Here is a 27,816-nt window from a genome sequence, read left to right on the forward strand (position 1 = left end):
GACCCAGGCCCACACCCGGGATTCCCGCCCTGCGGGAGCGCAGGTTCTCGGTTTCTCCCGACCGGCCGCTACCCTGGAGCCCTCGGACAGCGGCCCCGAACCGCCCGATGGCGTGGCCAGCGGCTGCGAGGGCAGCCCGGGACGACCCTGCCGACCCGACAGCTGAGCTGTGTTTCCCGGGTCGGACCTGCCCACCACCCACTGGGTCGCGTCTCCCGGGCGCACCGCCCACGACATCAATTACAACTCTGAGCTCTCACCGCGAAGGTGGGCTCTGGGCCTTGGCCCCGCCCCCTTCCCGCGCCCCCATTGGCCAGGCCCGGAGGGGCGGGGCCCGAAGGCCGGGCGCTGGACCTGGCAGCCGCGGGGCGCGCGGCAGAGCCCGCGGGTTGTGCTGAGCGGAGCTCGTGGGTCCGCACCTCCCCGAGCGCCTGGACTGCGCGGCCTCGTCGGCGGCCCGGCTGCAGGGCACGGCGGCGGCAGACACATTAGCCGGCGGCCCGCAGTCCCCGAGTGGCTGCCGCCGCAGGTGTTGGCGTCCGCGCCACCGGCCCAGAGCCGCGACAGGTGCCCGCGGGTTCTCTGGGGACGGCGCTGCGCCGCGGGCACCTCCCGCCCGTCCTCCCCCAGCGCGACCGGCCGCGCGCCGTCGGGGGAGCCTCAGCCCCGGGCCGCGACGAAGCGGATGCGCGTCGGGTGAGCGCGGCGTCCCGCCCGCCATGGCCGCGCGCCCCGGTCCGCTGTGGCTCCTGGGGCTGGCACTGTGCGCGCTGAGCGGCGGCGGCCCCGGCCCGCGCCCCCCAACCGGCGGCCCGCCCCGCCGCCTGGGCCCCCGCGAGCGCCGGGACCTGCAGCGCGAGATCCTGGCGGTGCTTGGGCTGCCCGGGCGCCCCCGGCCCCGCGCGCCTCCCGCCGCCGCCCGGCTGCCCGCGTCCGCGCCGCTCTTCATGCTGGACCTCTACCACGCCATGGCCGGCGACGACGACGAGGACGGGGGCCCTCGCGAGCGGCGCCTGGGCCGCGCCGACCTGGTCATGAGCTTCGTCAACATGGGTGAGTGCGGGGCCGCGTGGACAGCGGTGATCCGCGGGGACCCCGGGACCTCCGCGAGGATGCGCGCGTGGGAAGCCAGCGGGGCCGGGCGCCCCAGGATGGCCCCTCGGCAGGAGCACGGGCTGCAGGGGGCAGTGCCCAGCCTCGGACAGTGGGTGCTCCGGCGGTGAGCCAGGAGTGACCGTGTGGTGGACAGGGCCCCGCAGGGGAGTGGGGGCTGCCCGGGTCAGCGGGGCCAAGTCTAAGGTTGGGGGGTCCGTGAGCTGTGGGTGGGGCGGGGCAGACGCAGGAATTCGAGTCCCAGGGCGAGTACAGTCATCCGCCCCCAAACACACCCAAAGGGAGGGATCATGTGCCGTCAGGTGGACCTGGGCAGTGCCGGGAAGACAGTCCAGTCCTGGGAGACGATGAGTAAACAGGCTGCCATGCTGTCCTGTGATCAGGGCAGTAGGAGGAGAGGGACAAAGTTCACTGTAGAGCACCCGGCACATCACCAAAGTGACCAGAGCGGAGGGAGCACCCAGTGTCCTGAGTCCACAGCAGCCTCCTGGCAGCCTGTAGGCGGGGGTGTGGCTGTCAGGACCAGGTGGGAAGGCTCAGCCTCAGCTCAGTGGGGCAGTCTGTGTCCTGTCACCACGCCCAGAGCCTGGGACGCGCTTCACATGCAGTGTGCCCAGGCCTGTGCAATGGCCCGATGGGCAGCTTGGACCTCATTGTTCTCCCAGGCAAAGCCCAGCTTTCCCCTCTGCAGCCACATCTGGAGCCATTTACCCTTAAAGTTCTCAGAAATACCTTTTCCATTACTAAACTCTCCTTAATGTTCAATCATGTCCCCCGTCCCCTCTGCCTCCTGTCTGTGGCCAGTGATGGGCAGGGGCCTGAGCTCAGAAAGACACTAGACTGGACCTGGGGACCCAAGAACTGCAACTTGGCTCGAGGTGGGGAGGTGGGGAGAGCTGAGGGGCTGAGAGCAGGGGGAGGACCTTGCCAAGGCCACCAGCCTCCCTCCACCCACAGCCTCTCCCAGTCCTCCCAAGAGCCCAGTTACCAGCCATGACATTCATCCCAGATGAGGACAGTGAGGTGGGGAGAGGCATTGTCACAGCCAGGATAGCAGGGCCTCTCGGCGGCCCAGCCAGGGCAGGCCCAGGTTGCTTGGCTCTACTTCTGGTCCTTAAGGACATGTCTGCTGTCGGGGCACCAGGCTCTAAGGGTGGAGGGAGCTTTCAGAGTGGTCCAGGCAGAGGAACCAGGGGATGGGGCAGCAGCAGGAACTGTGAGGTCCTCAGCCATTTGCTTCCTACAGGAGGGCAGGAAGAGGGCACAGCCAGGGAGGGCTGATGGTGGGCTGAGGTGGGGCAATGAGCAGTAGGAGGCAGCTGTTAACTTCTGCAGAGAGCCCAGGGCCAGGCACAGGACTTGGGTCACTGGGTTCTGGATGCTGCCTCCCTGGTTAGAGGGCATGGTGGGGACAAGGGACAGAGAGTATGTGGAACTGAGGCTGCAGCTCTGTACTGGGGACAAGCTGACCCAGGGCTCTGGACCAAGAAGAGCTGTGGATGGAGTCACGGGGAAAATGCCCCCGAGGGAGCCATCTCCTAGAGTGAGTCAGCGCCCAGCCCATGTCCTGCTTCAACCAGCGTCCCCTGAGTCAAGGCGTGCACAGCCCTAATGGGAGCTGCTGCTGTGAATCAAGCAGGGCCCCGAGCCCAGGAAGACCTGGCCCCCTCCGACTCTGCTGTGTGACCTTAGGCAAGTCCCTCCCCTCTCTGAGCCGCAGGCCCCTCCTTAGAAAAGGGGCCCCTAGTGATCAGAGCATCCTCAGAGTCGTGGTGTGATTGGTTGGCACTTGGGAGGAGCAGAAAGTCAGCCCCTCTTTGAGGATGAACCTGGGCCTCATCACTGACTCTGGTCCCTCCCAGCTACTTCCCAGCCCTGGTTCAGATGTGACAGGAAAGTCCCATGTGTCTTATACGCATGTGAAACCCAGAAACAGATTTTAAAAGCCAGCCAAAGGCGTTTCCACAAAGTTTTAGGATAAAAACTAGCATTTGAACGTCCATAGCTCTAGAACTCCTTGTTTCATCCATGCAGCGCCATGCGAAGCTGTGTTACCAGCCTCATTTCATGGGCTCAGAGAGGTTGAATGGTCAGCCCGGGCCACACAGCATGTCCATGTCATCATCTAGGCTGAGGATTCCAAACCCCAGCTTCTGCCTCCACCACCTCTGTGTGTTTCATAAGCTCTAAGGCCGGTGGGACCAACAAGCTGGTCCTTGTTCGGTGGAAGCCCAGCTGTGGGCGTGCCCAGCCGGCTGTCAGTGACTTCTTTATTCTGACATACCAATTGCACTAGTAGAACTCTCAGTGAGAGTGGTTTAACTGGTAATTACCTAGACTGATGTGGGGATTAGACACCTCGCAGGACTCTTTTCTTGTTTGGAGGCCCAGGCCCCAGGCCCCTGAGCCACATGGAGCCTAATAGCAGAGTCGCGGTGCTATCAGCTCCCACGCCCCGGCTCCCACACCTGCTGCCTCCTGCTCCTCCTCTCCTGTCGGCCTCATCTGGCTCCTGGGAAGCCAGGTCTGGTGCCGGCCAGGTCCCTGACCATCAGTGGCAGTTTGTGGGACCCAGTGGCCATAGGCCTCTCCTAGACCTCTATGGCCAGACCTGGCGGCCCTGCCTGACCTGCCTGGCAATCTCATCCATGTAGAAACTTGGCTTCCTATGGCCGGAACACAGTAATGGGAGCAGACACCCAGGTGGAGAAGACAGAACCTCCCCTTAGAGAGGAGACAGCCCTGAGCTGAGCAACACCGGGTTCAGACTCCTCTTCTCTGGGCCTCTGGTCTCCCATCCAGTCTGTAGTGATGGTGTCAGAAAAACAGGGGCCTCCCAGCTCTGGCCCTGTGGCTCTGTTGGTCAGACCTTCTCACAAAACAGTCCATTCTCCTCCAAGCACAGGTGTGACTGGCTGCACCTCAGGCACTGCAGGTCGGCCCAGCCCCTGCTGAGGGAGCAAAGAGGCAGGCAGGACCAGCCCTGCTTGTTCCCAGAATCCTTTTTCACCTCATGTGAGCAGGTGACGGGCTCCTCTTCCATTGAGAAACTGAGGCACGAACAGCACTGCAGGCAGAAGTCCAGCCAGAGACGATGGAGCCATCTTCACTTTTGTCCTGACCCTTCCCTGCACCAGACTGATTTCTTCCTGGGTCTCGGGTGACAGGTGTTGACAAGCAGGCTGTTGTATCTGGGAGAGGCGGGCTTGCTGGGAGTGGGGGATCTGGCCCAGGTCCCACTCAGCCCTGTGACCTTGAAGGGCTGACTCTTTACCTCCATGAGCCCCAGGCCACTTTCTTGGGTTCTTTACTGGGGAATTCTTCCATTTTTTCCACTAATTCACTCAACAAATGGTCATGTGGCACCTGCTCTGTGCCAGGCACAGTGGTAGTGACTGAGATATGACAGTGAACAAAGCCAAGTCCCTGCCCTGGTGGGCCTGGCCTTGTAGTGGGAAAGACAAGTGACCAACACAGGAGCCACGGAGGTGCCTGTCAAGTCTAGACAGTGACCCCCCCATCTGGACACAGGAGGGATGGACAGCGGGGAGTGGACAGGACGGGGCTCAGGGTTCTGACCTGGGACCCAGACAGAGTTTGCATCTGGACTCCGCTGCCTACTCTTAGTGTGATCTGGACTTTCCAGTCCCCCTCTCAGAGCCTCAGTTTCCTCTTCTGTTAAATGGAGATGCTCACGGTACCCACCGTAAGGGGCTGCTGAGGGGCCATGTGAGATGACACCCAGGGGTGACCTCAGCCCAGACCTCCACATCTGCCCCTTCACTGCCATCTCATAGCTACTGTCACATGTTTGCTAAGGAGAGGAATGAGGCTCAGAGACGTTCCTTGATTTTCCCACGGCCACACAGCAGGTGGCCTCCCTGCCTGTACAGCCTCTGCTCTTCTCCTACGTAGAAGCTGCCCCCCCACCCGCCTGGCCTGGCCTATCGTTAGGCCCAGTAAGGGCCTCTGAACCGGACTGGACGGAACGTCCGTTGTAAACTGAGAATCCTGTTTTTAAAGCGTCTGTTGTTTGGGGGTTTACAGAAATAACACATGCTCATTACGCAAAATTCAGACCACACAGGCACATATGGACGAGCGCCCCGGGAGTCCTAGCAGCCATCCCCTCAGGCAGCCACCTTCTCATTCCTGTCACCACACGTTCATTTGGCCTGTCTTTGAAGCTCATGTGAATGGAATCCTACAGTGCATAGTCCTGTGTGTGACACCCTCTGCATATTTCACTCAGCATGATGTTGTTGAGATTCACCCACGATGTTGTATCTGTAGTTATTTTTTACACGTGAATGAATTGTATCGCGTTGCATGACCACACCACACGGATCCATTCTTACTGATGGACACGTGGCTTGTTTCTGGTTTGGGTTTGAAGAAAGCTGCTCTGAGCATCCTGGGACTCCTCCCTCCGTGGCTGTATCAAACCGGGTGCTCATCCCGACTCTGCCACTCGGGAGCCGTGAGACTGTACACAGGTTCCTTTCAGATTAGAGTCTCTGACCCTCACTTCCTCACTCTTAAGACACCTTGAGGTACACGAGGCCTACCTTCCCGGGTGTGTAGGACTGAGCGAAACGTGCAGTGAGGCCAGCTGGATGCCCGCCTCACGGATGGGACTTGATAGATGGAAGCTGGTTGATACATCACATCCTACTTCAGTGCCTTTGCTCGTGTCATACCCTCTGCATAGACGACACTCACCTCCATGTCTGTTTTTAAAGGGGGTAGACAGGGGTTTCCATAAACCTGTGTCTCCCCACCCCCACTCCTCCCAAAGAGCCAGGCTCCTTCCATGGTGAGAGCCCCCATGCTTCCTGGTTGTTAGTCACTTTCTGCCTGTAGATCAGGGGTGTGTCTACCCTCTTTATCCTCCTCCCCAGGAGACCATGAACCACCTGGGAGCAGGGACCAAATCTGACTCTTCATGTTCTCTCCTGCCCCCTCTGCCATGCACCGGTCTCTGTGGGCAAAGGTGAAGGAGAGGAATTCGGCGGGAGGCAGGGCCGGGACCCGGGGAAGGAGCCTGGCCTGGCGGTGGGGAGAGCAGGGCCAGCGCTCTCTGTCTTTTCAGAAACTGACAGTGGGTGCAGCATGTCCCTGGGTCCTCCCCTGGGATCCCGGGTCCCTGCAGGGTCCTGCTTGGAGGGGGGTGGCTGCAGCAGGCATCTCAGGGCACCTGTTGACAGAAGAACCTTGAAGACAGGTGACCCCGTCCCAGTGTTGCCACCCAGAGGAACCCTAGGCCACTCATTTTATAGCAGCTCGAGTCTGAGAGTCCATGTGAAGGACCCTTACCTGACCTGTGACCCCTGACAAGTCTCTGCCCTTCTGGGCCTCAGTTTCCCCATCTGTGCAGGGTTGCCCTGAAGGCTTTTGCAGCTCTGACCAAAGAATGTGCCCACCCCCTGCCTCCCGATGGGGGCTCCTCCAGGGTGAGCACAGAGTGGAGGCACAGGGGCCACCTCCTCAGGGATCACATTCCCCACGGGAGAGAGGCGTGTCCCCGAGATGTGACCACATCTTTCTGGGACACGCCCACAGTTCAGTGCTTTCCCGGGTCTGAACTGGAGGACTCGCCTCCCCCTGGCTCACAGCTCCTTGGATCTATTTTTGGCCTTGGCAGGCTTGATGTGGTGGAGTGTGCGGTGTCCCCTGTAATTCGGGGTCTGAAGCCGGCTGAGGTCCGGACGGTAATTATGTGTGCAGAGCCATTTATGGAACGAACTCTGAAAAAAGTCAGTAATGAGAACTGACTAAAAATACCGCAGCCGTGCAACCTGGGGCTCCTCTCGGCAGCGCTGAGATTTCTGGTGGGAGGAAGCCCTTCAGGACGCAGAATCGATAGGTGATCAATTCCTCGGCTCCCCCGTGGGCCTACACCAGCCGAGGGGACCCGGGTCTGTTTTAGGTCTGAAGTGGGCCCGTCGGCCTCCGTTACCGATAGGACTAGCCAGACAGGCCCAGCCCGTCCGCCTCCGGGACCCTGAGCTGCCCTCTGCCTCGAGGCCGGCAAGTCCCACAGGAAATGAAACACATGTGTGGCCTCTGATGGAGACACCGTGACAGTTAGCCTCTCCCAGACCAGCATTAGTGCCCTAGCCCACAGCTGGGGTGCTGGGCCCTCAGCCACTGTCCTGGGGACCAGGAGCTCTTGGGAAGAAGGGACGGAGCCTCCTCCTTCCACTTCACACTGCTTGGTCCCTGCCCTCACCTTGCTCACTGTCCATGGGGGCAGAGGGGCCCCTGGGATGGGGGAAAGGGCGAGACCAGCAGGCTGATCTGTGTGGGGTCAGAGGAGGACAAGGGGCTTTTATAGCTGGACGGAGAGGAAAGCAGCCTTCAGACATGGGATGGGGCTACCCAGAAGACAGTGGCTTCGGGTGTGTGTGTGGGGGGGAGGGGGGCTTAGAGTGTTGGGAACTGGAAAGCCCGGGAGGCCGTGTGGAAGGGCTGGGCCAGCTCAGGAAGGTCCTGGAACACAGAGCTGAGCTTAGGCCCCTCCTGGGGCCCTGCCAGGCTTGGGGAAGGGTTTGAGGACAGGAAGGACAGGCGGGCAGGTCGGAAGATTCTATTCTCTTAACAGCCTCTCTGGGCCGGAGCAAGAGTGGGTCCTTTGCAGTCTTACTTTTTGGACAGAAACAAGATAGACTTAGGTCATCTGGGTGACTACATTTTCCCCCAGGCACGAAAATAGCCGAAGCCTTTGCTGGTGTCGGGCTGGTGGGTGCAGGGTGTGGCATCTGGACGTCTGGCCTGTGAGTGGCAGGTGCAGGGCCTCAGGATGTTGACGGTGGTCATGGCTGTGGAGGCTGCCTCCTGCGCACGGGGGCCCTTCCTGCAAACACGGGACCCGGACGTTGTGTGATTGGGCTGGAGGAGAAGGCCAGGGTCCCATTAGCGACGGTGACTCATGACTGTTTATTGTTCTGGAAGCCACGTTAAGGCAGTTCAGAAACTGAATCTGTGTGCTGTTTCCCCAGACAGAAGTTGGTTCCGTGTGTGAACATTTTGGGCAGGCTTTGTAATTTTGTGGAAAATAAACATGTAGAGGTCCCTATTGAGCAAAGTGTAGCTTTGTCTCTCGTGCCCAATGAATAGCTTCGTGCACATGGCTTCTCATCCTTTGCCATCTTGTCCTTGGGACCCATGTGTCAAAGGATAAATTCATACGCAATTTTGCTAGGGTATTGCAAGAGGGTATCGCCAGGTTCCTCTCCACAGCATTCCTACCAGTAACGTGTGTGAACATTTACGTCCTCTCTTACCTGTTTCTCAAAGGGATGCCATACTGACCACCCTAAGAAAAGCACTGCCCACCCCTTGCCCATTACTGCTGACCCCACAGCCCTCTCTGTTCCACTTTCGATAGATGGCATCCCCTCTTTTACTTGTTTTGTTGTTTATATTCCCTCCCCATTAGACCGTAAACTACATGAGTGCAGGGACCTGACTTCTGTCTTGTTTACTGCTGTATTCCATGGCCAGACAGACTCTGATCTATAATAAGAGTTTTTTTAAAATCCTCACCCAAGGATATGTTTATTGGTTTTAGAGAAAGAGGAAGTGACAGAAAGAGAGAGAGAGAGAGAGAGACAGACAGACATATGGATTGGCTGCCTCCCCCATGGGCCCTGACCAGCGATCATACCTGCTACTGAGGTGTGTGCTCTGACCGGGAATTGAACCCACCACCTTTTGGTTCATGGGATGTGCTCCAACCAACTGAGCCACACTGGCCCGAGCCACACAGTAAGAATTTGATATATTTCTTGATAAATTGAACTTGATAAATTAATGAATAAATAAATGAGTACAGAAAAACGTCATTCAGAGTCTCCCTTTCCCTCCACCCCATGGCTTTGGAACCTCGGACATGGCCTCCGGGCACTATCACATTTTAGCACAAAGTTGGGAGATTGCAGGTCAGGTTCATCCTAAACTCCTGTTGAGTGGCCACCCCGCCCAGTCCATTGCTTCTTTACAAAGCCCTTTCATGGCCCGTGAGGAAAGCTGGGCAGCATCTTTATTCCCAGTTCACAGAGGAGACGCAGCCCAGAGAGGAAGTACATGCCTGGTGGGTGCACGGTCAGGCCTGCACTCGAAGCTGCCGAAGCTGCCTCACTGGTGAAAGCAGCCTGATCTGCACAGTTAACAAGGAGGAAGTCGAGGCCAGAACATGCTTTCTCAGAACACCGCCTGGGGAAATACCTCTCCGAACTCAAAGCAACTGCAAAAGCTGCAAATCCACAGGTGTCCTCCTCCCACCCTCCCCGCTGACAAGTTGCTCTCTCTACCCAGTTCCATGCATCAGGAAATTTCACCAACTTTCGATGAAAGCATTTTTGTAACAATGTCCCATCTTCCGGGGCTTGCTGGGAGCAGCCAGGGGGCTGTTTCCTGAGCTGGAGCTCCAGCTGGTTTATCAAAACGCAGGACGGAAGTTTGGGACGAGAGTCCGTTAAAGTGAACAAGGTGCTCTTGACCCAGCAAGGGAAGGAGGCCGCACGGCGAGGTGCCCACGTGGAGCTGGCAGGTTTGCGGCTGGTGCCCTCGGTCCCCGGATCCAACAGGGAATCAGCCTCAGGCCTGCAGACAGAGTCCCGGTGACCGCCCGCCAGTCCCCACTGTGCCTGGGGTAGAGGCACATGGCGATGCTTTGAGAGGGTCCGTCCGCTGAAGGGTGTGAAGGGACGACACGCCTTCCCTCGGTGCCACACCCCGTGGCAGCCAGCGGCCTGGGCCTGTCCGTCCCGTGGACCCGGGATTCCTACACGCCCCGTAACGGACGCCGTCTGTGTGGTCCCCGAACGCGCGGGATTGTCACCAAAGTTGCGCGAGTGCGTGTGTCTGCCGACGACCCTGCCCCCCACGCCCTCGGCCTGCGCGGAGGACCCCGGTGCCGCCGGCGTCCCTGAAACAGCCTGGCTCCCCGTGGGCATTGGCTGCGTGTCCAGCTTCCTGTCTGGTGATGGGCATTCTGTTTCCTCTCCTCCCTGGTCTGGGAATGAAACACTCATCTCCTGCCCAAACATGTGTGTCTGCCGGCCCCACCCAGCACAGCTGTTTGCCCGGCCGTCCCTGGACCAGGTTCCCACCGCGAGGACAGGACGTGCTCCCCACATCCGCCTCTGCCACCAGCCTGGTGACTTGTGGTCACTGAGCCCGGTAGCCAGAGAGAGACTTTTAAAAAGACTCTCAGACGTGTAATTAAAATCTCAGTGTTGGGCTTGGGGGAAGGTGCTGGGCGGCTCCCGCCCCTGCTTTCCGGAAACACAGATTTTTAGTGTTTGAAAGTGACAGAAGGCTAAAGTGAGACGGCCCTAAATATACTGTCCTGGGCATTTCCGGCAGCTGGGCCTGTGGGATTAATTCTGCACAAGCGGCCTCTTGCCCAAAGTATTGGACCAGGCCCCGCAACGGAGCCACCTCGGGTCCCCCTCCAGCCCATGCTTCACCCCACCTCCACGCACAGCTTCCACACCACACACTGCTCCCTGCTGCCTGGAGCCTGGCCCCCCACTGGCCAGAGGCACAGCTATGCTTCTAGGCCGGAACTTCAACTCTCCTCAGTCAGGCCACCGCCAGACTCACAGCCCGTACCCCACCCTCTGATCTGTGGGTGGCCCTGGCCTACTCAACCTGTGCATTCGATGTCCCCTCTGCCTAGAAAGCCCTCCCTGCCACCTCCCCACCTGCCAAGACTCCGTCATCCCATCCTTTGAGGCCAGTTCAGATGTCACCTCCTCCAGGAAGCCCACCCAGATCCCACCACACCACGGGACCTCTGACTCCCCGCACTGACTGGGCCTCCCCAGGAGCTGTCACTCCCACCTTGCCTCTTGTTTCTTTCCATCTCTCCCCCTGGCCCTCCCTCCTCCTTCACCTCCAAGGGGACCCTGCCACCCTTTCGCCCTTCGCTGTGTTTCATGGCTGTTGTCTCCCTGTCTGTGCTGTCATCTCTCAGCTCCAGGCCTTTGCTCACACTGGTCCCTTCCTGTGCAGCATTCTTGTCCCGTGACCTCGTGGTAAATTCACTGTCACCCCTCAAGGCCCAGCTCCAATGTCAGCTGTGAGCGCTCACGGTCCCACGTCCCATCCACACACCTGGTGGACTCTGAAGTGCACTCAGTCATGTCCCTGCCGCCACTCGGCCTCTTCTCCTTGGGTCTGACGTCCATCTCTCAGAGGAGGGACCTGTCCTCTCTGCCTCATCTGTGGGCCCAGAGACAGAGGGGGCGGGGCCGGACCTGTTGGGTCGGAGGCTTGGGGGCCAGAAATGGAAGCTGCCCTTGTTAGCCCCACTGTGTGTCAGGTGCTGTGCTGGGCACCTCACTACCGGGCTCCGGGCCCTCTCAGCACTGGGGGCAGAGCCTGTGGGCAAGCCCATTCCCCAGGGAGGAAATGCCTCTCCCAGGCTGTCCCGGCCCCTGGTTCCCATGGGCCCTGCCACCCTGGAGCCCGAGCCCAGAGCCAGGAGCGAACAGCCCGCTTTGTCTTGCAGTGGAGCTCGACCGCTCCCTGGGCCACCAGGAGCCCCCCTGGAAGGAGTTCCGCTTTGACCTGACCCAGATCCCGGCGGGGGAGGCGGTCACAGCTGCCGAGTTCCGGATTTACAAGCTGCCCAGCACCCACCTGCTCAACAGGACCCTCCACGTCAGCATGTTCGAGGTGGTCAGAGAGCGGGCCAACAGGTGCCTGCCCACACCCGCCTCCCGGTCAAACTGTGGGTGTGTCGGCCCAGCCCTGGGGGGACGGACCGGGGCTTCCTGGGAGCACACCCTCCAAGAGGGAGATGCTTGGCCCAAGGCCCTGGCACCCTGGCTTCAATCCCCTCCCTGGCGTCCTGGCTGTGAGACCTTGGACGGGTCACTGAGCTCCCAAGCCTCAGTTTCCCCTCTGTCCACGGGGGCGGCAGCACCTTTCTATAGCAGATGCGGTGAGATGAGGCAGTGAGGCACCCAGCTCAGGGCCAGGAGGGCCGACGCCCCAGGAGTGGTCCCCAGGTGGGCACAGGAAACACGAAGGCAGCTGTGCCGGCTTCGGTTAATTGTTCTTTCGTATCCACAGGGAGTCTGACTTGTTCTTTTTGGATCTTCAGACGCTCCGAGCTGAGGACGAGGGCTGGCTGGTGCTGGACGTGACAGCAGCCAGTGACCACGGGTTGTTGAACTGTAGCAAGGACCTGGGACTCCGCCTCTACGTGGAAACGGAGGACGGTAAGGCCGGGGTCAGGCAGCGAACCTTCTCCCGGGCTCTGACCAGAGGGTCCGGGTTGCACCCCAGCTCTGCAGCTTTCTGACGGGGACCTTGGCAGGTTACTTACCCTCCAGGCCTTGTTTGTCGCCTGTGGAAGGAGGAGTCAGGCCTTCATTCATCCACCAGGTGTTTAGGGGCGGAGCCTCCTTTATCCCAGGCAGTGGGCATAGAAAGCCCAAAGGTGGGCCCTGGATCGCCTGTGTGACTACATCAAGGGGCCGCAGGGCTGGAGCAGAGGGGTCAGGGAGAGTCGGAGGGAGAGGAGCTGAGAGAGGCAGGCAGCGGTATTCTGAGTTAGGGTAAGCCAGCGTAAGGGGTGGAGTTTTCAGGGAGCTTCTTGAATTTCACAGCAGTGGAGGGCGGCAGGGTCTGAGTTAGCTTTGCATAGAAGAGCCCTCAAGGAGGGGTGGCATCACTCCCACCCCTTAGTGTGGGCAGCCCTCAGTGACTGGCTTCCCCAGGACAGTGTGCAGGGGGAGGGGAGGGAACTAGACGGTGGGAAAAGCTGACCAGCACCACCTCAGCCAGGCGATCAAGGTTCCCATGCAAACTCACTGGGCTCTGGTGTACCCTGGATGTGGGGGGATGGGAGGGCTCTTCTCATCGGGGGTCTTCTCCCCAAACCCATGGCCCAGTGTCGCCATGAGAAAAACATCAGACAAACCCAACTGAAGGGCGGCCTACAGAACGCCTGAACCGGCAAGGCCATCCAAAACAGGGCCACCCGAGAACTGCACAGCCCAGAGGGCCTGAGGCGTTGCCGTGACTCCGTGCCCTTGGGGTCCTGGATGGGGTCCTGGAGAGGAAAGGGACCTGGGGAAACGAATGAAACCTGAATAAATCGTGCTGTTGAGTTAAGAAGGTATCAATAATGGCCCATTCGTTGTGACAAATGTACCATAGTAATTGAGATTTAACATTTTCCGGGGACACTGCGTTGGGTATAGGGGAATTCTCTGTACAAGCACCTCTGCAAGTTTTTCTACATCTCAACTGTTGTAAGTAAAAGCTTTATTTATTGTATGCATAAGCACACACCCTGACCGCAGCGAGATGTGTAAGCTGTGGGGGCAAGAGTGAAGGGCAGCCAGAGAGGCCCTGGCAGCCAGTGTCTGGGTGAGGGCTGGGGGAGGGGTGGGCGAGGGATGGGGGGAGGTGCTGGTAGCAGCAGAAATGGAGACAAGTGGGGAGAGGGGTCGGGAATAAAGTGGACGGAGCCATTGGATTTGTTTTTAAATTACAGTTTACAGTCCATATGGTTTTCTGTTAATTTCAGGCAGACAGCATAGTGGTTAGACAGTCATATACTTTACAGTCTTCCCCCGATATTTCCAGTACCCACCGGACACCATGCATGGTTATTACAACAGTATTGGCTGTATTCCCTATGCTGTGCTTTACATCCTGGGACTGTTTTGTAATTGCCAATTTGAATTTTCTTTATTGCTGATTTTAGAGAGAGGGAGAGAGTAGAGACATCAGTGTGTGTTTTCATTATTTATGCATTAATTGGTTGCCTCTTGTATGTGCCCTGACCGATGGGAGGGAAACCTTGGCCTGTGGGGACAATGCTCTAACCAGTGGAGCCACCCAGTCAGGGCCTGGAACTACCAATCTGCACTTCTTAATCCTCCCCTTTTCACCGCCCCCCCCCACTCCCCTCCCCTCTGGCAACCATCAGTCTGTTCTCTGTGTGCCAGTGGGTTTTTAAAATATATACTTTTTTCCTTCCCTGAGCTGGGTAAATAGAAGAGGGGCAGGTTTGAAGTGGGGAATGGCTCACTGGTAGCCCTGGCTGAGGCCCATAAAAATGTCATTCCAGGACAGGTGCGCTGGGGACACAGGTTTGGGAATCAGTGAAACAGAAAAGTGGGTTTAGAGCCTTGAAACTGGGCAAGCACCTGGGAAAGGAGTTCAGCGATGGAGCTGGAAAGGGACTTGCCACTGAGTCTTCCCCTGAGGGGCTCCCCCTGGGGACCTTCATGAGCCCCAGAGCCAGTCCCAGGCCCTGTGGCTGTCCACCTTTCCAGGGTTGGGAGGCGTGGCGCCTTGGGTCAGAGAGGGAGGCTGGGCGGAGTGGAGGCACCAGCAGGCTGGCTCGTTCCCAGCCCGGAGCCCTCCTGTCTTCCCATGCACGGAAGGAAGGGTCGTGGGTTTGATTCCTGGTCACGGCACATACCCAGGTTGCAGGTTAGATCCCTGACTCGGGCGCGTATGGGAGGCAAGTGATCGATGTTTCTCTCTCTCTCTCTCCATCCCTCTCTCTAAAATCCATAAAAGCACATCCTCAGGTGAGGACTAAAATAATAATAGAGGAAGTTGCAAACCGAGCGAGCGCTGGGCGGCCGCGGGGCGGGAGAGGTGGCGGCGGGCGGGCGGCGTGGAGGGCGCAGCGCCCTGCGCGGGGGAGGAAGGCGGGCGGCAGCCACTCTCGGCTCGCTCTGCCCCGCTGGCCGGGCGCGCACCCGGGCCCGCACCGCGCCGCTGCGGGCGCACATGGCGGCGGGAGGAGCGGGGCCACAGGGCCGCATGGACTGCCGCGCCATCCCGACCGGCCCTCACTAGGGCCCCCAGGTCGCGGGCACCACCGCCGCCACCCCACCCCCCCCGATTATGGTGCCTCGGCGGCCGCCCGGCCAGATATACCCGGCCGGAGGCGCTGAGCCGGGGCCCCAGCGGCGGCCGGGAGCTGCATGGGGGGAGCGTGGGCGGCTCTTGGGAAGATGCCCCGGCTGGAGCTGCCCCTGCCGGAGGCCTGGGAGGAGGCGCGCGATTGCGACGGCAAGGTCTACTACATAGACCACACGAGCCGCACCACCAGCCGGATCGACCCGCGGGACAGGTACACCAAACCGCTCACCTTCGCCTACTGCATTAGCGATGAGCTGCCTCTAGGATGGGAAGAGGCGTATGACCCGCAGGTGGGAGATTACTTCATAGACCACAACACCGAAACCACTCAGATTGAGGACCCCGGGTCCAGTGGCGGCGGGAGCAGGAGCACACGCTGAAGGATTACCTGGTGGTGGCCCAGGAGGCCCTGAGTGCACAGAAGGAGATCTACCAGGTGAAGCGGGAGCGCCTGCAGCTTGCACAGCAGGAGTATCAGCAGCTGCATGCCGTGTGGGAGCACAAGCTGGGCTCCCAGGTCAGCTTGGTCTCTGGTGCGTCGTCCAGCTCTAAGTATGACCCTGAGATCCTGAAAGCTGAAATTGCCGCTGCAAAATCCCGGGTCAACGAGCTGAAGAGGGAGATGGTTCACCTCCAGCAGGAGCTGCAGTTCAAAGAGCATGGCTTCCAGACCCTGCAGAAAATCGACAAGAAAATGTCTGACGCTCAGGGCAGCTACAAACTGGATGAAGCTCAGGCTGTCTTGAGAGAAACGAAAGCCATCAAAAAGGCCATCACCTGTGGAGAAAAGGAAAAGCAAGATCTCATTAAGAGCCTTGCAATGCTGAAGGATGGCTTCCGGACCGACAGAGGGTCCCACTCTGACCTGTGGTCCAGCAGCAGCTCTCTAGAGAGTTCGGGTTTCCCGCTGGCGAAGCAGTACCTGGACTTGAGCTCCCAGACGGACATCTCGGGGAGTGTCGGCACCAGCAGCCACAATCAGTTGGCGGAGAAGGTCCGATTGCGCCTTCGGTAAGAAGAGGCTAAGATGAGGATCGCCAGTCTGAAGATCCGGCTGGCCAAGCTGGACAGTGAGGCCTGGCCTGGAGTGCGGACTCGGAGAGGGACCGGCTGATCCTCATCAGCGAGGAGGAGGAGCTGCTGAAGGAGATGCGCGTCATCAGCCCCCGGAAGTGGACGCAGGGCGGGGTGGAGCCGCTGGAGATGGCCCGCAAGCGGCTGGAGAAGGACCTGCAGGCAGCCGGGGACACCCAGAGCAAGGCGCTGACCGAGAGGTTGAAGTTAAACAGTAAGAGGAACCAACTGGTGAGAGAACTGGAGGAAGCCACCCGGCAGGTGGCAGCTCTGCATTCCCAGCTAAAAGGCCTCTCCAGCAGCATGCAGTCCCTGTCCTCCAGCAGCAGCCCTGGGTCCCTCACGTCCAGCCCGGGCTCCCTGGCTGCCTCCAGCCTGGACTCCTCCGCCAGCTTCACTGACCTCTACTATGACCCCTTCGAGCAGCTGGACTCGGAATTGCAGAGCAAGGTGGAGTTCCTGCTCCTGGAGGCGGCCACGGGCGTCCGGTCCTCAGGCTACATCACCACCATCCACGAGGACGAGGTGGCCAAGACCCAGAGGGCTGAGGGGGGCGGCCACCTGCAGGCCCTGCGCTCCCTGACGGGCACCCCGAAGTCCATGACTTCTCTGTCTCCACACTCCTCCCTCTCCTCCCCGTCCCCACCCTGCTCCCCCTCATCGATGCCCCCCTCCTGGCTGGAGACGCCTTCCTTAGCCCCCTGGAGTTCGAAGATCCGGAGCTGAGTGCCACTCTTTGTGAACTGAGCCTTGGCGGTGGCAGCCGGGAGAGGTACCAGCTGGAGGAACCCGGAATGGAGGGCAAGCAGTTGGGCCAAGCTGTGAATACGGCCCAGGGGTGTGGCCTCAAAGTGGCCTGCACCTCGGCTGCCGCGTCAGATGAATCGGTGGCCGGGGACAGTGGCGTGTATGAGGCTTCCGTGCAGAGGAGCAACCACACCTTCCCCGACAGAGCCCAGGTCGCTGCAAGGGATTCTGAGGCCTCTCTTTCCCGTGTGCCTTCCAGACTCGGTGCGTCAGAAGCCCCTGCTTTTGACAGTGAGGACCAGACGCGGTGGGAGCAACCCAAGTTCAGGTTGCCCTGCGGTATGACGAGAAGAATAAGCAGTTTGCAATATTAATCGTCCAGCTCAGTAACCTCTCTGCCCTGTTGCTGCGGCAGGACCAGAAAGTGAACCTCTGTGTGGCCGTCCTTCCCTGCTCGGAAAGCACCACCTGCCTGTTCCGGAGGCGGCCTCAGGACGCCTCAGATGCCCTTAAGAGTCGACGTCTGTACCACTGACCAGAGCCATCCGGAGGATTGCCTGGGAGGCGCCCAGATCAGCCTGGCTGAGGTGTGCCGGTCCGGGGAGAGGTCCACTCGCTGGTACAACCTCCTGAGCTACAAATACTTGAAGCAACAGAACAGGGAACCCAAGCCAGGGGGAGCCCGGGCCCCCACCCCGGGGCCTGAGAGCACGGACCGTGTCGGCTCTGCTGGAACAGACAGCGGTGGAGCTGGAGAAGAGGCAGGAGGGAAGGGGCAGCACCCAGGATCTGGGAGACAGCTGGAGGTTGGAGGAGGAGACCAGAGACAAGACGGCAGCGGAGGAGGGAGAGGAGGAGGTTTTTGCGGAGAAATGCTCACCAGATACGGAAGAGTGCCCGGCGGTAAAGGTGGACAAAGACCAACACAGAGACCCCTGCCCCGTCGCCCACAGTGGTGCGGCCCAAGGACCGGCGGGTGGGCACGCCGTCCCCAGCGCCATTTCTTCGAGGAAGCACCACCATCCGCTCCGAGGCCTTCTCCCCTGGACCCCAGAGCCAATCCGTGTGCCGGCTGAATCGGAGTGACCGCGACAGCGCCACGCTGCCCAAGAAGCCACCGTTTGCTCGAAACTCTCTGGAGCGGCGCAGCGGCCGCATGAGCGGCCTGCATCTTTCAAATCCCTGCGCCACGAGCGCCTGATGCGCACCTCGCTGGACCTGCAGGCCACCCGGACCTGGCACAGCCGGCTGACGCAGGACATGTCGGTGCTGAGGGAGCTCAAGGAGCAGCTCGAACAAGCCAGGAGCCACGGGGAGAAGGAGCTGCCCCCGGGGTTGCGGTTGCGGGAGGAGGAGCGCTTCCGGCTGCTGCTGAGGATGCTGCAGAAGCAGATGGACCGCGCGGGGCACGAAGGTGAGCTGCGGACGGACAAGATGAGGGCGGCCGCCAAGGACGTGCACAGGCTCAGAGGCCAGAGCTGCAGGGAGCCCCGGGAGTGCAGTCTTTCAGGGAGAAGACGGCCTTTTCACGCGGCCGCAGATGAACACCCCCGCCCTCTCCGCAGACGACGTCTGAGCTCCAGAAAAGTATTTCCTCTGGTCCGGGACCCTGCCGTGAACAGACTGTGCCGCGTTATTTATGTGGTGTTATATGAGGGTTCTGCGTCCAAGTCCTCTAGCGCTCCTCTGGTTTGAAGGTGAAGATTTTTTTTAGTTTGGGTTCTATTATTAAAAAAAAAAAAAAGAAAATACAAAAAAAAAGCATTAAAATGACAAGATTGTATAGTTTGTATATTTAGGAATGTATTTTTGAGAAAGAAAATTTAAATAAAATAATAATAACAGTAATAATAATGCAATTTATAAACCGGCTAGGGCAGTGGTCGGCAAACTGCGGCTCGCGAGCCATATGCGGCTCTTTGGCCCCTTGAGTGTGGCTCTTCCACAAAATACCAACTTCTGCGCATGGGCCACGAAGTTTCAATCGCACTGTAGTGCACGCCCCCACGTGGTGTTTTGCGGAAGAGCCACACTCAAGGGGCCAAAGAGCCACATGTGGCTCGCCAGCGCAGTTTGCCGACTACTGGGCTAGGGGCATTAAAAACCAATAAATGAATGAATGAATGAATGTATGTATGTATGTATGTATGTCAGGTCCTGGTGGGAAGACATGCTGCCTAAATGAAAGATTGTCCCCTTTGGCCCTTCTGACTTTTCTGCTGGGCCTTTCATTTTGTGGCTGGATTGTGTTTCCTGTAGCCTCACCTCCTCTTCCCCACACGCCTCCTCCGCGTGGCTCAGAGCACGTCCCAGAAGGAAAGGAGGACCGCGCCGGGGGACCTGACCTGGTCGTGGGAGGATGCAGGGGAGGGGCTGTGGGTGCCACCAGGGTTTCCTCCATAGACAGTCCCCCTGTGTGTTGCCAAGGGCTGTGGCTTCCGCTAGGAGGAGTTCTAGAAACCTAACCGAGGGACTCAGACGGGTTTTCTCACCGTGACCCAGTGCTCCTGTGTCCTCCTGAACTGACTCTCTGTCCTCCCTCTCTGCCTGACCCGGCCTCTTGTTAATATTCTCTTGTCATCCAAGAGGGGCCTGAGGGATTCCATCCTGAAGCCTTAGTCTCAAAGACTTAGAAAAAAGTGAGATCGTAGGTGTGTGTTTGGGGCAGGGGTGGGCCGAGGGGGGTGTTAAAACCCCGACTTGGAGCTTGCACTTCCTAAGCATGGCTCTAGGGGGCGCACCACCAACATGAGCCCCTGGGTGAGACCAGGGAGTTCCAGCTGGTCAAGGAAGGCCTTTCAGGGAGGCCTTGCAGGGGCCTCATCCCCAGGAAGGGACAGGTCCTGGGATGGAGAGGCGGGAGGCAGTGCTCACCGAGGGCACAGCCTGGGGGTGTGGGGGGAAGAGGCCAGGGCATGACCAGATGGGGGTGGGTGGGATGGAGTAGACACCTTTGGGGGCTCCTGGGCAGATGTGCCCTGGGAGTCGGGACGTCCCAGTGGCAGTGTGGGACAGGCAGAGGCTCCCAGGGGCCGACAAGTGACAGGGCCGTTAAGCAGTAGAGAGGAGGGAAAGGACTGGGTTTCCCATCCTCACGCGATGAAGTCGCCTAAGGGACAAAAGCAGACCAGGCCCACAGCTGGGATGCCCTCGAGGGTTTCGACCAGGCATCCGAGTGACCTTCAGCGTGGCACCAGGGTCACATCCATGACTTCAGGCTGAGGTGGAGCAGGGGCTGCAGGGGCTGCAGGGGCACCCAGAGCAGAAGGAAGCCTGGGGGGGGGGGGCTGGCACAGCTGGGGAGGCGCATGAATTAGGACAGGATCGGGCAGGGGAGCTGCCAAGGCATCTGGGCTCTGATGGGGCGACTCGGAAATGGATGAGGCTAGAGGTCCCATGGGGCCCACCCGGCTCAGAGGAGCAGCGTCTTCCATCCTGCGTGGCCCACAGCTCCAGGCATGGCCTCGCATACCCCATCTACTGCAACGGGGACGGCATGCCTGCCAGCACCTCACAGATCAGGTCTAGAGGAGGTACCTGGGCCCCAGAGGCTCCCAAACTCCCATCTCCGCCTTTCTGGAAAAGGGCCTGTCAGAGCTGGCAGCCGAGGGGCCCCCCAAGAAGATAGCCAGGAGAAGGCAGGGAGCCCTGCTCAAGATGATGGGAGGGGAGCTCTGGGCTCTGGAAGGAGGGCCAGGGGTCCATGCCCAGGCCTCCCAGGTTAGGCCGTCTGAAAGACGGGTCAGTCCCCTAGTCCGGCCCCCCTGCCCCAGACCGGCCTCTGCAGGGTGTGCTGGGGTGGGTGGGGGTGTCCTGGCCGGTTGCAGCTTGCTTGGGGCCTTGAACAGGTGCTGCTCACTGGGCTTTGGTTTCTGCGTCTGTGAAGTGGGACCTAGGATCAGCTGCTTCAGGATCTCGGTCAGGCTCCCCACAGGCTGCCTCGGTGACGTGCTGCCTCAGTGGTGCTGCTAGTTGATCTGCTATGTCCTTCTCTCTGCACCCAGGACACCCCAATAAGATCCCCGAACAGACAGTTGCATAAAGAAAAACACACAGTGAGCACAGCCCCCCGGCATGTCCTTCGGGCCCCAGTGGGCAGAGCTGTCCAGAGAACAGGGACAGGGCAGCGGCACACACAGGCTGGGGGCTGCTGGGCCCAAGGCGTCCCCCTGCGTCAGCCAGGCCGTGGAGCTCCGCTCAGTGCCACCTGATGACAGGCGCCCATCTGCTCATGGCTCCATGGCCGCCTTGTCCTGGCCTCACTGGCCTGTCCCCTCTGCTCGCAGAGCTTCCATGGGTCTTGTGGCCTGTGTCCTCGTGGTTCCCCTGCGTCCTCCTGACTGCGACTCACCATGACCCAAACTCTCCCAAATGGCTTCTGTCTGGGCTCCTTCCAGCAATAGCGCCTGCAGCTTCAACCTCCTGTCCTAGCAGGTTCAGTCCTGTGTGGAGCCTCTGATGGGCCCAGAGCATTGTTCTGTGGCAGGTGATGTCATAGGTCAAAGGTTGGTCTGAGGATTCATCAGGTGTCAGTTCACTAAGGCCCATGGACACAGGTCTGCGCACAGCTGTTAAGAGCTGACCTTTGAGCAGGCGTGTGGGTGGGGCAGGCACTGTCCTTGGCCTGTGGTGTCCAACGGGGGTCATGTTAGACCTGCTCATGGCACGCGTATATATGCCTACGTATGTGTGCGTCTGCACACCGTACATGATGATGCCTGCCTGTGTGTATGTGCAGACATGGGTGTGCATGTGTGTGTGTGTCCGTGCTGCACCACTGAGGGGGATGCACTTGGAAGTGGAATGGTGGTCACCGTGTTTGAGAAACAGAAATGAGTTTGTCATCACGCTCCTGCTAACATCCCACAGGAAAAGAAAGTGAAGAGGTTCTGTCTCCTCCTCTTCTTTATGATGAAAGCCAGGAAGCAACCTACACGTCTAGCGATAAGCTGATCTCTCAGTGAATCGTGGTGGAGGAGGGACATTTTTTCTCTAAAGTCTCCCTACAGTTATGTTGCTGCGACAGTGAGAGCATCGCGAGGTCACGTGGGAATAGGAGGAGGCCAGGGAGAGAGGTGCCTTGGGGAGTGGACACTGCAGGGCGAATGAGCCTTTCCACAGCGGCCTCCGTCTTTAAGGCTGGGGGTAAATTCCTGTTTGTAGACCTCACTATTCCGAGGGTGGGGCCCCAGTCATGCCCTGCCCGCAGCCCTCCTTTCTTTTTTAGCCACTAACCGGGCCTGTGGATAGGAACGGGCTCTGGAATGAGACCGACCTGGGTGGACCCGGGCTCTGGGACTGAGATCCAGTGTCCGCCCACTGAGCCTGTGTCTGTCCGCGGCGTCGGGAAGCAGTGAGGCCTGCTCTCGGGCAGGGGAGCACCAGCCCCGCCCTGGAGCTGCGCCGATCAGCCGGGTGCCATCCTCCCACAGGAGCATCCCAGGAGGATGCGGGAAGGGAGACTCGGGCCCAGGAGGCCCCAGACCGAGGTGGGGGCCGCGTGTGGCTCTGTGACATCACCAACGCTGACCCTGGGGTCACGAGGCCCTCCTCCCACGGTCTCCTTCAGACCCGCTGCCCGGGGCCGGGGCTGGACTTGGACTCCGGTCTTCAGATGAGGGAGCAGGCACGGCCGCCGCCTCAGGTCCTCAGCCTTCAGGCTCCTGGGCCCGCCCCGGCCCTGGCAGAGCTGCTGCGGTGCCCACGGCAGAGCCGCCGCCCTCGGTGACCGCCCTCTCTCCTCTCTGTCTAGGGCACAGCGTGGATCCTGGCCTGGCCGGTCTGCTGGGGCGACGGGCACCGCGCTCCCAACAGCCCTTCATGGTCACGTTTTTCAGGGCGAGCCCCCGCCCCGTCCGGGCCCCTCGGGCGGTGAGGCCCCTGCGGAGGCGGCTGCTGAAGACGACCAACGAGCTGCCGCCGCCCAACAAGCTCCCGGGGATCCTCGGTGAGGCCCGGGCGCCGGGCGCGAGGCTGTAGGCCCAGGACCAGTGGTGGCAGAACCTGCTGGCCCTCACAAGGGGTCAAGCCAGCGGTCACCCTCCAGCCCCCTCCTGACACCCTCCCTTGCCCCGCGCCCCCTGTGGACCGGCCGTGCACTGTCTCTCAGGCCCCCGGCTCCCCAGGCCCCCCCCCCCCCACGCCTCCGTCAGTATCGGGTGCCCTTCCTCGGGCAGCACCGCCCCTGTGCCCACGGCTCCCTCAGGCACCTTCGGGTGCACAACTGTTTGGGCGAAGGTCTCCCCGCCAGGCGAGACCCTCAGAATCAGGGGGACGGGCCTCACCCCCTTGTTTGGCCTCAGCATGAGCCACGTGACCTGTGCAGGGATGTGGCAGGACGGGTGGGGTGCGGGCAGGTGTCTCAGGAGGGAAGGAGGAGCTGCCACCACCCGGTGGCAGAAAGGTCCCCTGGGCTGTTTATGGAGCATCAGGAGGCCCACAGGCTGAGCGGGAGGCTGGGCGGGGCGTGGCTTCCTCTGGAGCCACTGGGAGCCATCGAAGGCTCTTGAGCTGGTCCGACACCAGCAGAGCAGCAGGGTTGGGCTTTGAGGGACCCGATGGCTTGGTTTTCCATCGTTCACTTATCCCACAAACGTGCCCGTGAGGGCGTCCCCGCCTAGGGAGCCCCCGTGGCCGCGGCACAGAGCAGGGCCCCAGGAAAGACCTCCACGTCTGTCCCGCAGATGGCGCCCACGGCTCCCACGGTCGGCAGGTGTGCCGTCGGCACGAGCTCTATGTCAGCTTCCAGGACCTCGGCTGGCTGGTAATTTCTCCTCTCCCTTCTCTCTGAAATGACGACCCCCCGAAGGTCAGGTGTCTCTCCAGGAGGGGGTAGACTTGGGGGATTTTTTTCCTCATATTATTTTCTTCTGAGTTTTCCAAGTTTTCTAAAAGGAGAATGTGTTACTTTGGCTTTTTGGTAAAAACTGTGAAAATGGAGACAGTCTGCCCCCTGAGCCATAAAATGTCGGCTACAAAGGGAGCCTGAGGCCGGGTGGCCGCCTCTGAGCCTTTGCAGTGACGGCAGCTGCAGGAGTGTGGGGCGGGGCAGCGGGAGGACCACGGGCTTGTTCCCAGTCCTGTCTGCTGAGGGTCTTGGGGTGGACGCCAGGCTTCGGGGCTGGGGAGGGGGGCGGGGAGGCTGCTCAGGACGGGCCGAGGGTGAGTGACGGGTCCCTGCGGCTGAGGGAGGGAGGGAGAGGGGCAGCCCTGAATCCTCCTGTGACAGGGGCTAGTGGGAGGGGCCACATGGTGGGACTCACCTTCTCCATTCCCCACCCAGGATTGGGTCATCGCCCCCCAAGGCTACTCAGCCTATTACTGTGAGGGGGAGTGCTCCTTCCCGCTGGACTCCTGCATGAACGCCACCAACCACGCCATCGTGCAGTCCCTGGTCAGTACCCAGCCTGTGCTGCCCGGGCCCGGGGAGGGCCGCCTGGAGGGGAATGGGGCACCTGCTCCGTCTCTCGGAGGTTCTCACGTGGAACCTTGGCTGGTGCACGGCTGGTGCAGGTGTCGTTAAACTCCCACACCCGTGCAGGTGCAGGTCCCTGTGTGGCCAGCTGCGTCTGCAGACTCGCTACTGGTGCGCACACTCACATGCACACACACACACACACAGAACAGACGTCCACCCCACCTGGGCACCTGTGCACTCTGAACACGTGTGCCCGTGTGCACGGGATTGCTCAACCTCAAGTGACACGTGCACACGAGGTGAGAGACAGGCGTGTGTGCTCACCACCCTCCTCACGGCGAGTCGGGAGAGTCACCCATAGCCCTCGTGCACAGGGCTCTCCTCTCCGAAAGGCCAGGTCCCTGAGGCCCGGCTTCTCTCCCGGGTCCCAGGTGGGAAAGGCCCTCCCCGCTCCCCCCACTGAGAGCTCATGGCCGGCACACCCAGGCAGTGCTGCCTGGTTCCTGTCACGTGGGCCTTCGAATGCCAAGCCCAGACACCTCATGTGGAGGCTGGAAGTTGGGAGCAGTGGCCCCCTGTCCAGTCTGGCTGACATCCCCGCCGAGGCCTGGGCTTCCCAGTGGCTGCAGAGAGGCTCTGGGCCCCACGCCAGCCCAGTGCCCGGCTGACAGTCCTCCTGGCAGGCTGGCCCAGAGCTGGGGCTCCCGGGACCAGTGGGCATGGGGGAACAGGCACCAGACTGCCGGACAGGCCCCCATCAGAAAGCTTCACCCGGTTCTGCAGCCCCCGTAGGGCTGGGCGGTCTGGGCCCTCGGAGCGGCCCCAACACCCACGGATGGAAGCCCGTGTCCTTCCTCTCCTGCCCCAGAGCTCGGGCCGCCGGCGTGGGGCCTGACCAGGCGTCCAGTGCTAACTCAGCTCATCCTGCCAAGTCGCAGGTTAAATATTTGTGTGGAGGCCAAAATAGCTCCACAGTCAGGCTCTTGATCTATTTATTTATTTAATTTTAATCTTTATTGTTGAAGGTATTACATATGTCCCCTTTTCCCCATTGACCACCTCCAGCCCGCCCCAGGCCTTCCCCAACCTATTGTCTGTGTCCATGGGTTGTGCATATATGCATACAAGGTCTTTGGTTGATAACCTACCACCCACCACCCTCCCCTGCCTTCCCTCGAATCAGCCTCTTTCTTGGTGGGGAAGTGGTTCAGGCAGAGGGAGCAGGCTCACCACACCTGGTCCGAGTCCTGCCCCAGCACCCGTGGCCTGTGTGCGCTGCTCCTTCATCGCCCAGAGTCAGACTCACCTGAGAAGCTGTGAGGAGGGTGAAAAGTCCTTTGAGAAATGACGGTGTTGAACCCCCAGGGGTGAGCCTGGAATCCGAGGCTTTATCCAGTTGCTCCATGAACACTCTTGGTATCAGCCAGGAGGGGGAGACAGGAAGTGGACACAAGGAAGTGGACAAGGCATGATCAGGGTCATTGCAGAAGCCCAGAGAAGCCTGGTCAGTGTGGCTCAGAGGTTGAGCGTTGACCCATGAACCAGGAGGTCACAGTTTGATTCTTGGTCAGGGCACATGCCTCGGTTGAGGGATCGATTCCCAGTAGGGGGCGTGCAGGAGGCAGCTGATCAATGATTCTCATCATTGATGTTTCTATCTCTCTCTCCCTCTCCCTTCCTCTTTGAAATCAATAAAAACATTTTTTTAAAAGAAGCCAAGAAGAGGAAAGAGTGGAGGGGGGTTCTGGGGGGTGGGGGTGCTTCAGGGGCCTCAGGCATAGGGACCTGCCACCAGGCACATTGTGTGCTGGGGACCAGCAGGGCCCTCAGGTCTGAGGGGAGTGGGTGTGGCAGGGAGTTGACAGGTGCCCAGGCTGTGTCCTAAGGGCCCGGGCCAGGGCAGGGGTCAAGGTGAGCAGATTTTCACACCACACTGCGCTGGCTATGGCTGGAGATGGGAGGGGTCGGGAGGCCAGGCGCTGGGCGGGTCCTGGAGGAGGCCCCAGTGCTCACATTCTGCCTGCTGCCCCCTCCCCGGCCAGGTGCACCTGATGAAGCCAGACGCCGTGCCCAAGGCGTGCTGCGCGCCCACCAAGCTGAGCGCCACCTCCGTGCTCTACTATGACAGCAGCAACAACGTCATCCTGCGCAAACACCGCAACATGGTGGTCAAGGCCTGCGGCTGCCACTGAGGCCCCGCTGGCCGCTGCAGCGCCTCCCGCCGGGGTCAGCCCCGCGCCAGAGGCTGAGGCCCTCAAATGCCACCGTAGCTCTGGAGGGGCCGAAGGGAGGGCTCTCATATCTGCCCCCATTCAGCCAGGGTCTGGTCGGTCCTCTCCAGGCCCCTGCGCCCCTTCCCCAGGGTCTGTGGTTTGTCCCACCCCAACCTGTAGGGACGGCCGCACACAGCAGCCATGGTGTCAGCACAAAGGCCTGTCTGAGGACTGCCCTTGGCCCTCGTGGCCCATACTGTGGATGACCCAGGCCAGTCTGAGTGTACAACTGGCTGGTTGGGCCAAGGTTCGGGGTGGGAGCAGGGGTTGCCCCTTCCCAGGACAACATGGGCATTCCCAGGGCCTAGACACGTGCATGTCCTCAGTAGTAAGCACATCAGAGAAAGAACAAGCCAGAGGGCTCAGGCCCTGGGCCTGCCCTCCTGCCTGGAGAGGCGTGACGCCCAGAGAAGCAAGAGCTCTCAGGGGCTTCCAGTTCCCTCACTGCCCCCAGGTGGGGCTCAGCACTGGACAAAGGTAACCCTTAGCAGAAGCAAGGACAGTGTGTGCAGCGAGCGGCGGTGCTGGCAGACTCGCGGCACAGACCTCACCATTGCCCAGCCTCTCCCCGTGGCCGTCAGCACCCGGGTTCTTTCCCCGCTGACTGTGGACAGGGTCTTAAAAACCTCAACACAAACCTTTCAGAGTTGAGACGAACAGGCTTCCGCTCCTCCCTGCTAAGGAGCAATGCATTCCCCGGAGCAGAGGGCCTAGGCCACCTCTGGCCAGGCAAAGGGCAAGGGTGGCCACCGTCGGTGTCTGCCGGAGTCTAGAAGGTAGGAACAGACTGGTCACCCTGTGTCCTGTTTCTTGGGGCCTGTGAGCCCAAGAAAAGGGCCCTGTCCCAGGGGAGTGACAGGCAGTAATTAGGGTGAGCTGGGTGGGAAGGTTCCCGGAAACCACTGTTCTCCTTGGAGCAGCCGAGGCAGTGGGAGTGTTGATTTGATTTCTGACTTGCGAACCCTGTAATTTACCTGCTGGAGCAGACAGTCCAGCTGCCTGAACCCTGAAATACTGTGTCGTTAATAGCAGATCCTGGGCCCACCCCAACCCACAGGCACGGCCCACAGAGGCAGAACGACCCGACCCGTGTGCCCAAGGACAGGCACCCTGGGATCCACTCTGCACCCTGAGGGCAGGCTCCGGGAGAGCAGGTCTGGGGCAGGGGTGGAGGCTGGGCCGGGCTGCAGCCCCGACCCCTGGTCTGGGAGGTACTCTGGGAGAGATTGCCGAGGAAGAGGCCCTTACCATGTACACAGAGGATAGTCCCAGACTGTCTGGAAG

The 27,816-nt window shown here is 60.3% G+C and overlaps 1 protein-coding gene and 1 pseudogene across 2 annotated transcripts; both read left to right on the top strand.

Moving 5' to 3' along the window:
* The first annotated feature begins 686 nt into the window (after positions 1-686).
* Positions 687-27,816, top strand: LOC132231276 (bone morphogenetic protein 8B-like). 2 transcript variants are annotated; one of them, XM_059690109.1, is made up of 7 exons: positions 687-1,053; positions 11,636-11,825; positions 12,202-12,350; positions 22,595-22,789; positions 23,526-23,605; positions 24,125-24,235; positions 26,302-27,816. In XM_059690109.1, exons 1-7 carry the CDS (start codon positions 720-722, stop codon positions 26,449-26,451), a joined length of 1,209 nt encoding a protein of 402 aa, XP_059546092.1. In that variant the 5' UTR covers positions 687-719; the 3' UTR covers positions 26,452-27,816. The 2 variants fall into 2 exon arrangements, with proteins under 2 accessions (XP_059546092.1, XP_059546093.1); XM_059690110.1 differs by lacking the exon at positions 687-1,053 and adding an exon at positions 9,507-9,667.
* Positions 15,079-18,612, top strand: LOC132231268 (protein KIBRA-like; annotated as a pseudogene).

Source organism: Myotis daubentonii, chromosome 3, assembly GCF_963259705.1.
Source record: "Myotis daubentonii chromosome 3, mMyoDau2.1, whole genome shotgun sequence".
In the NCBI taxonomy this organism is placed as follows: Eukaryota; Metazoa; Chordata; class Mammalia; order Chiroptera; family Vespertilionidae; genus Myotis; species Myotis daubentonii.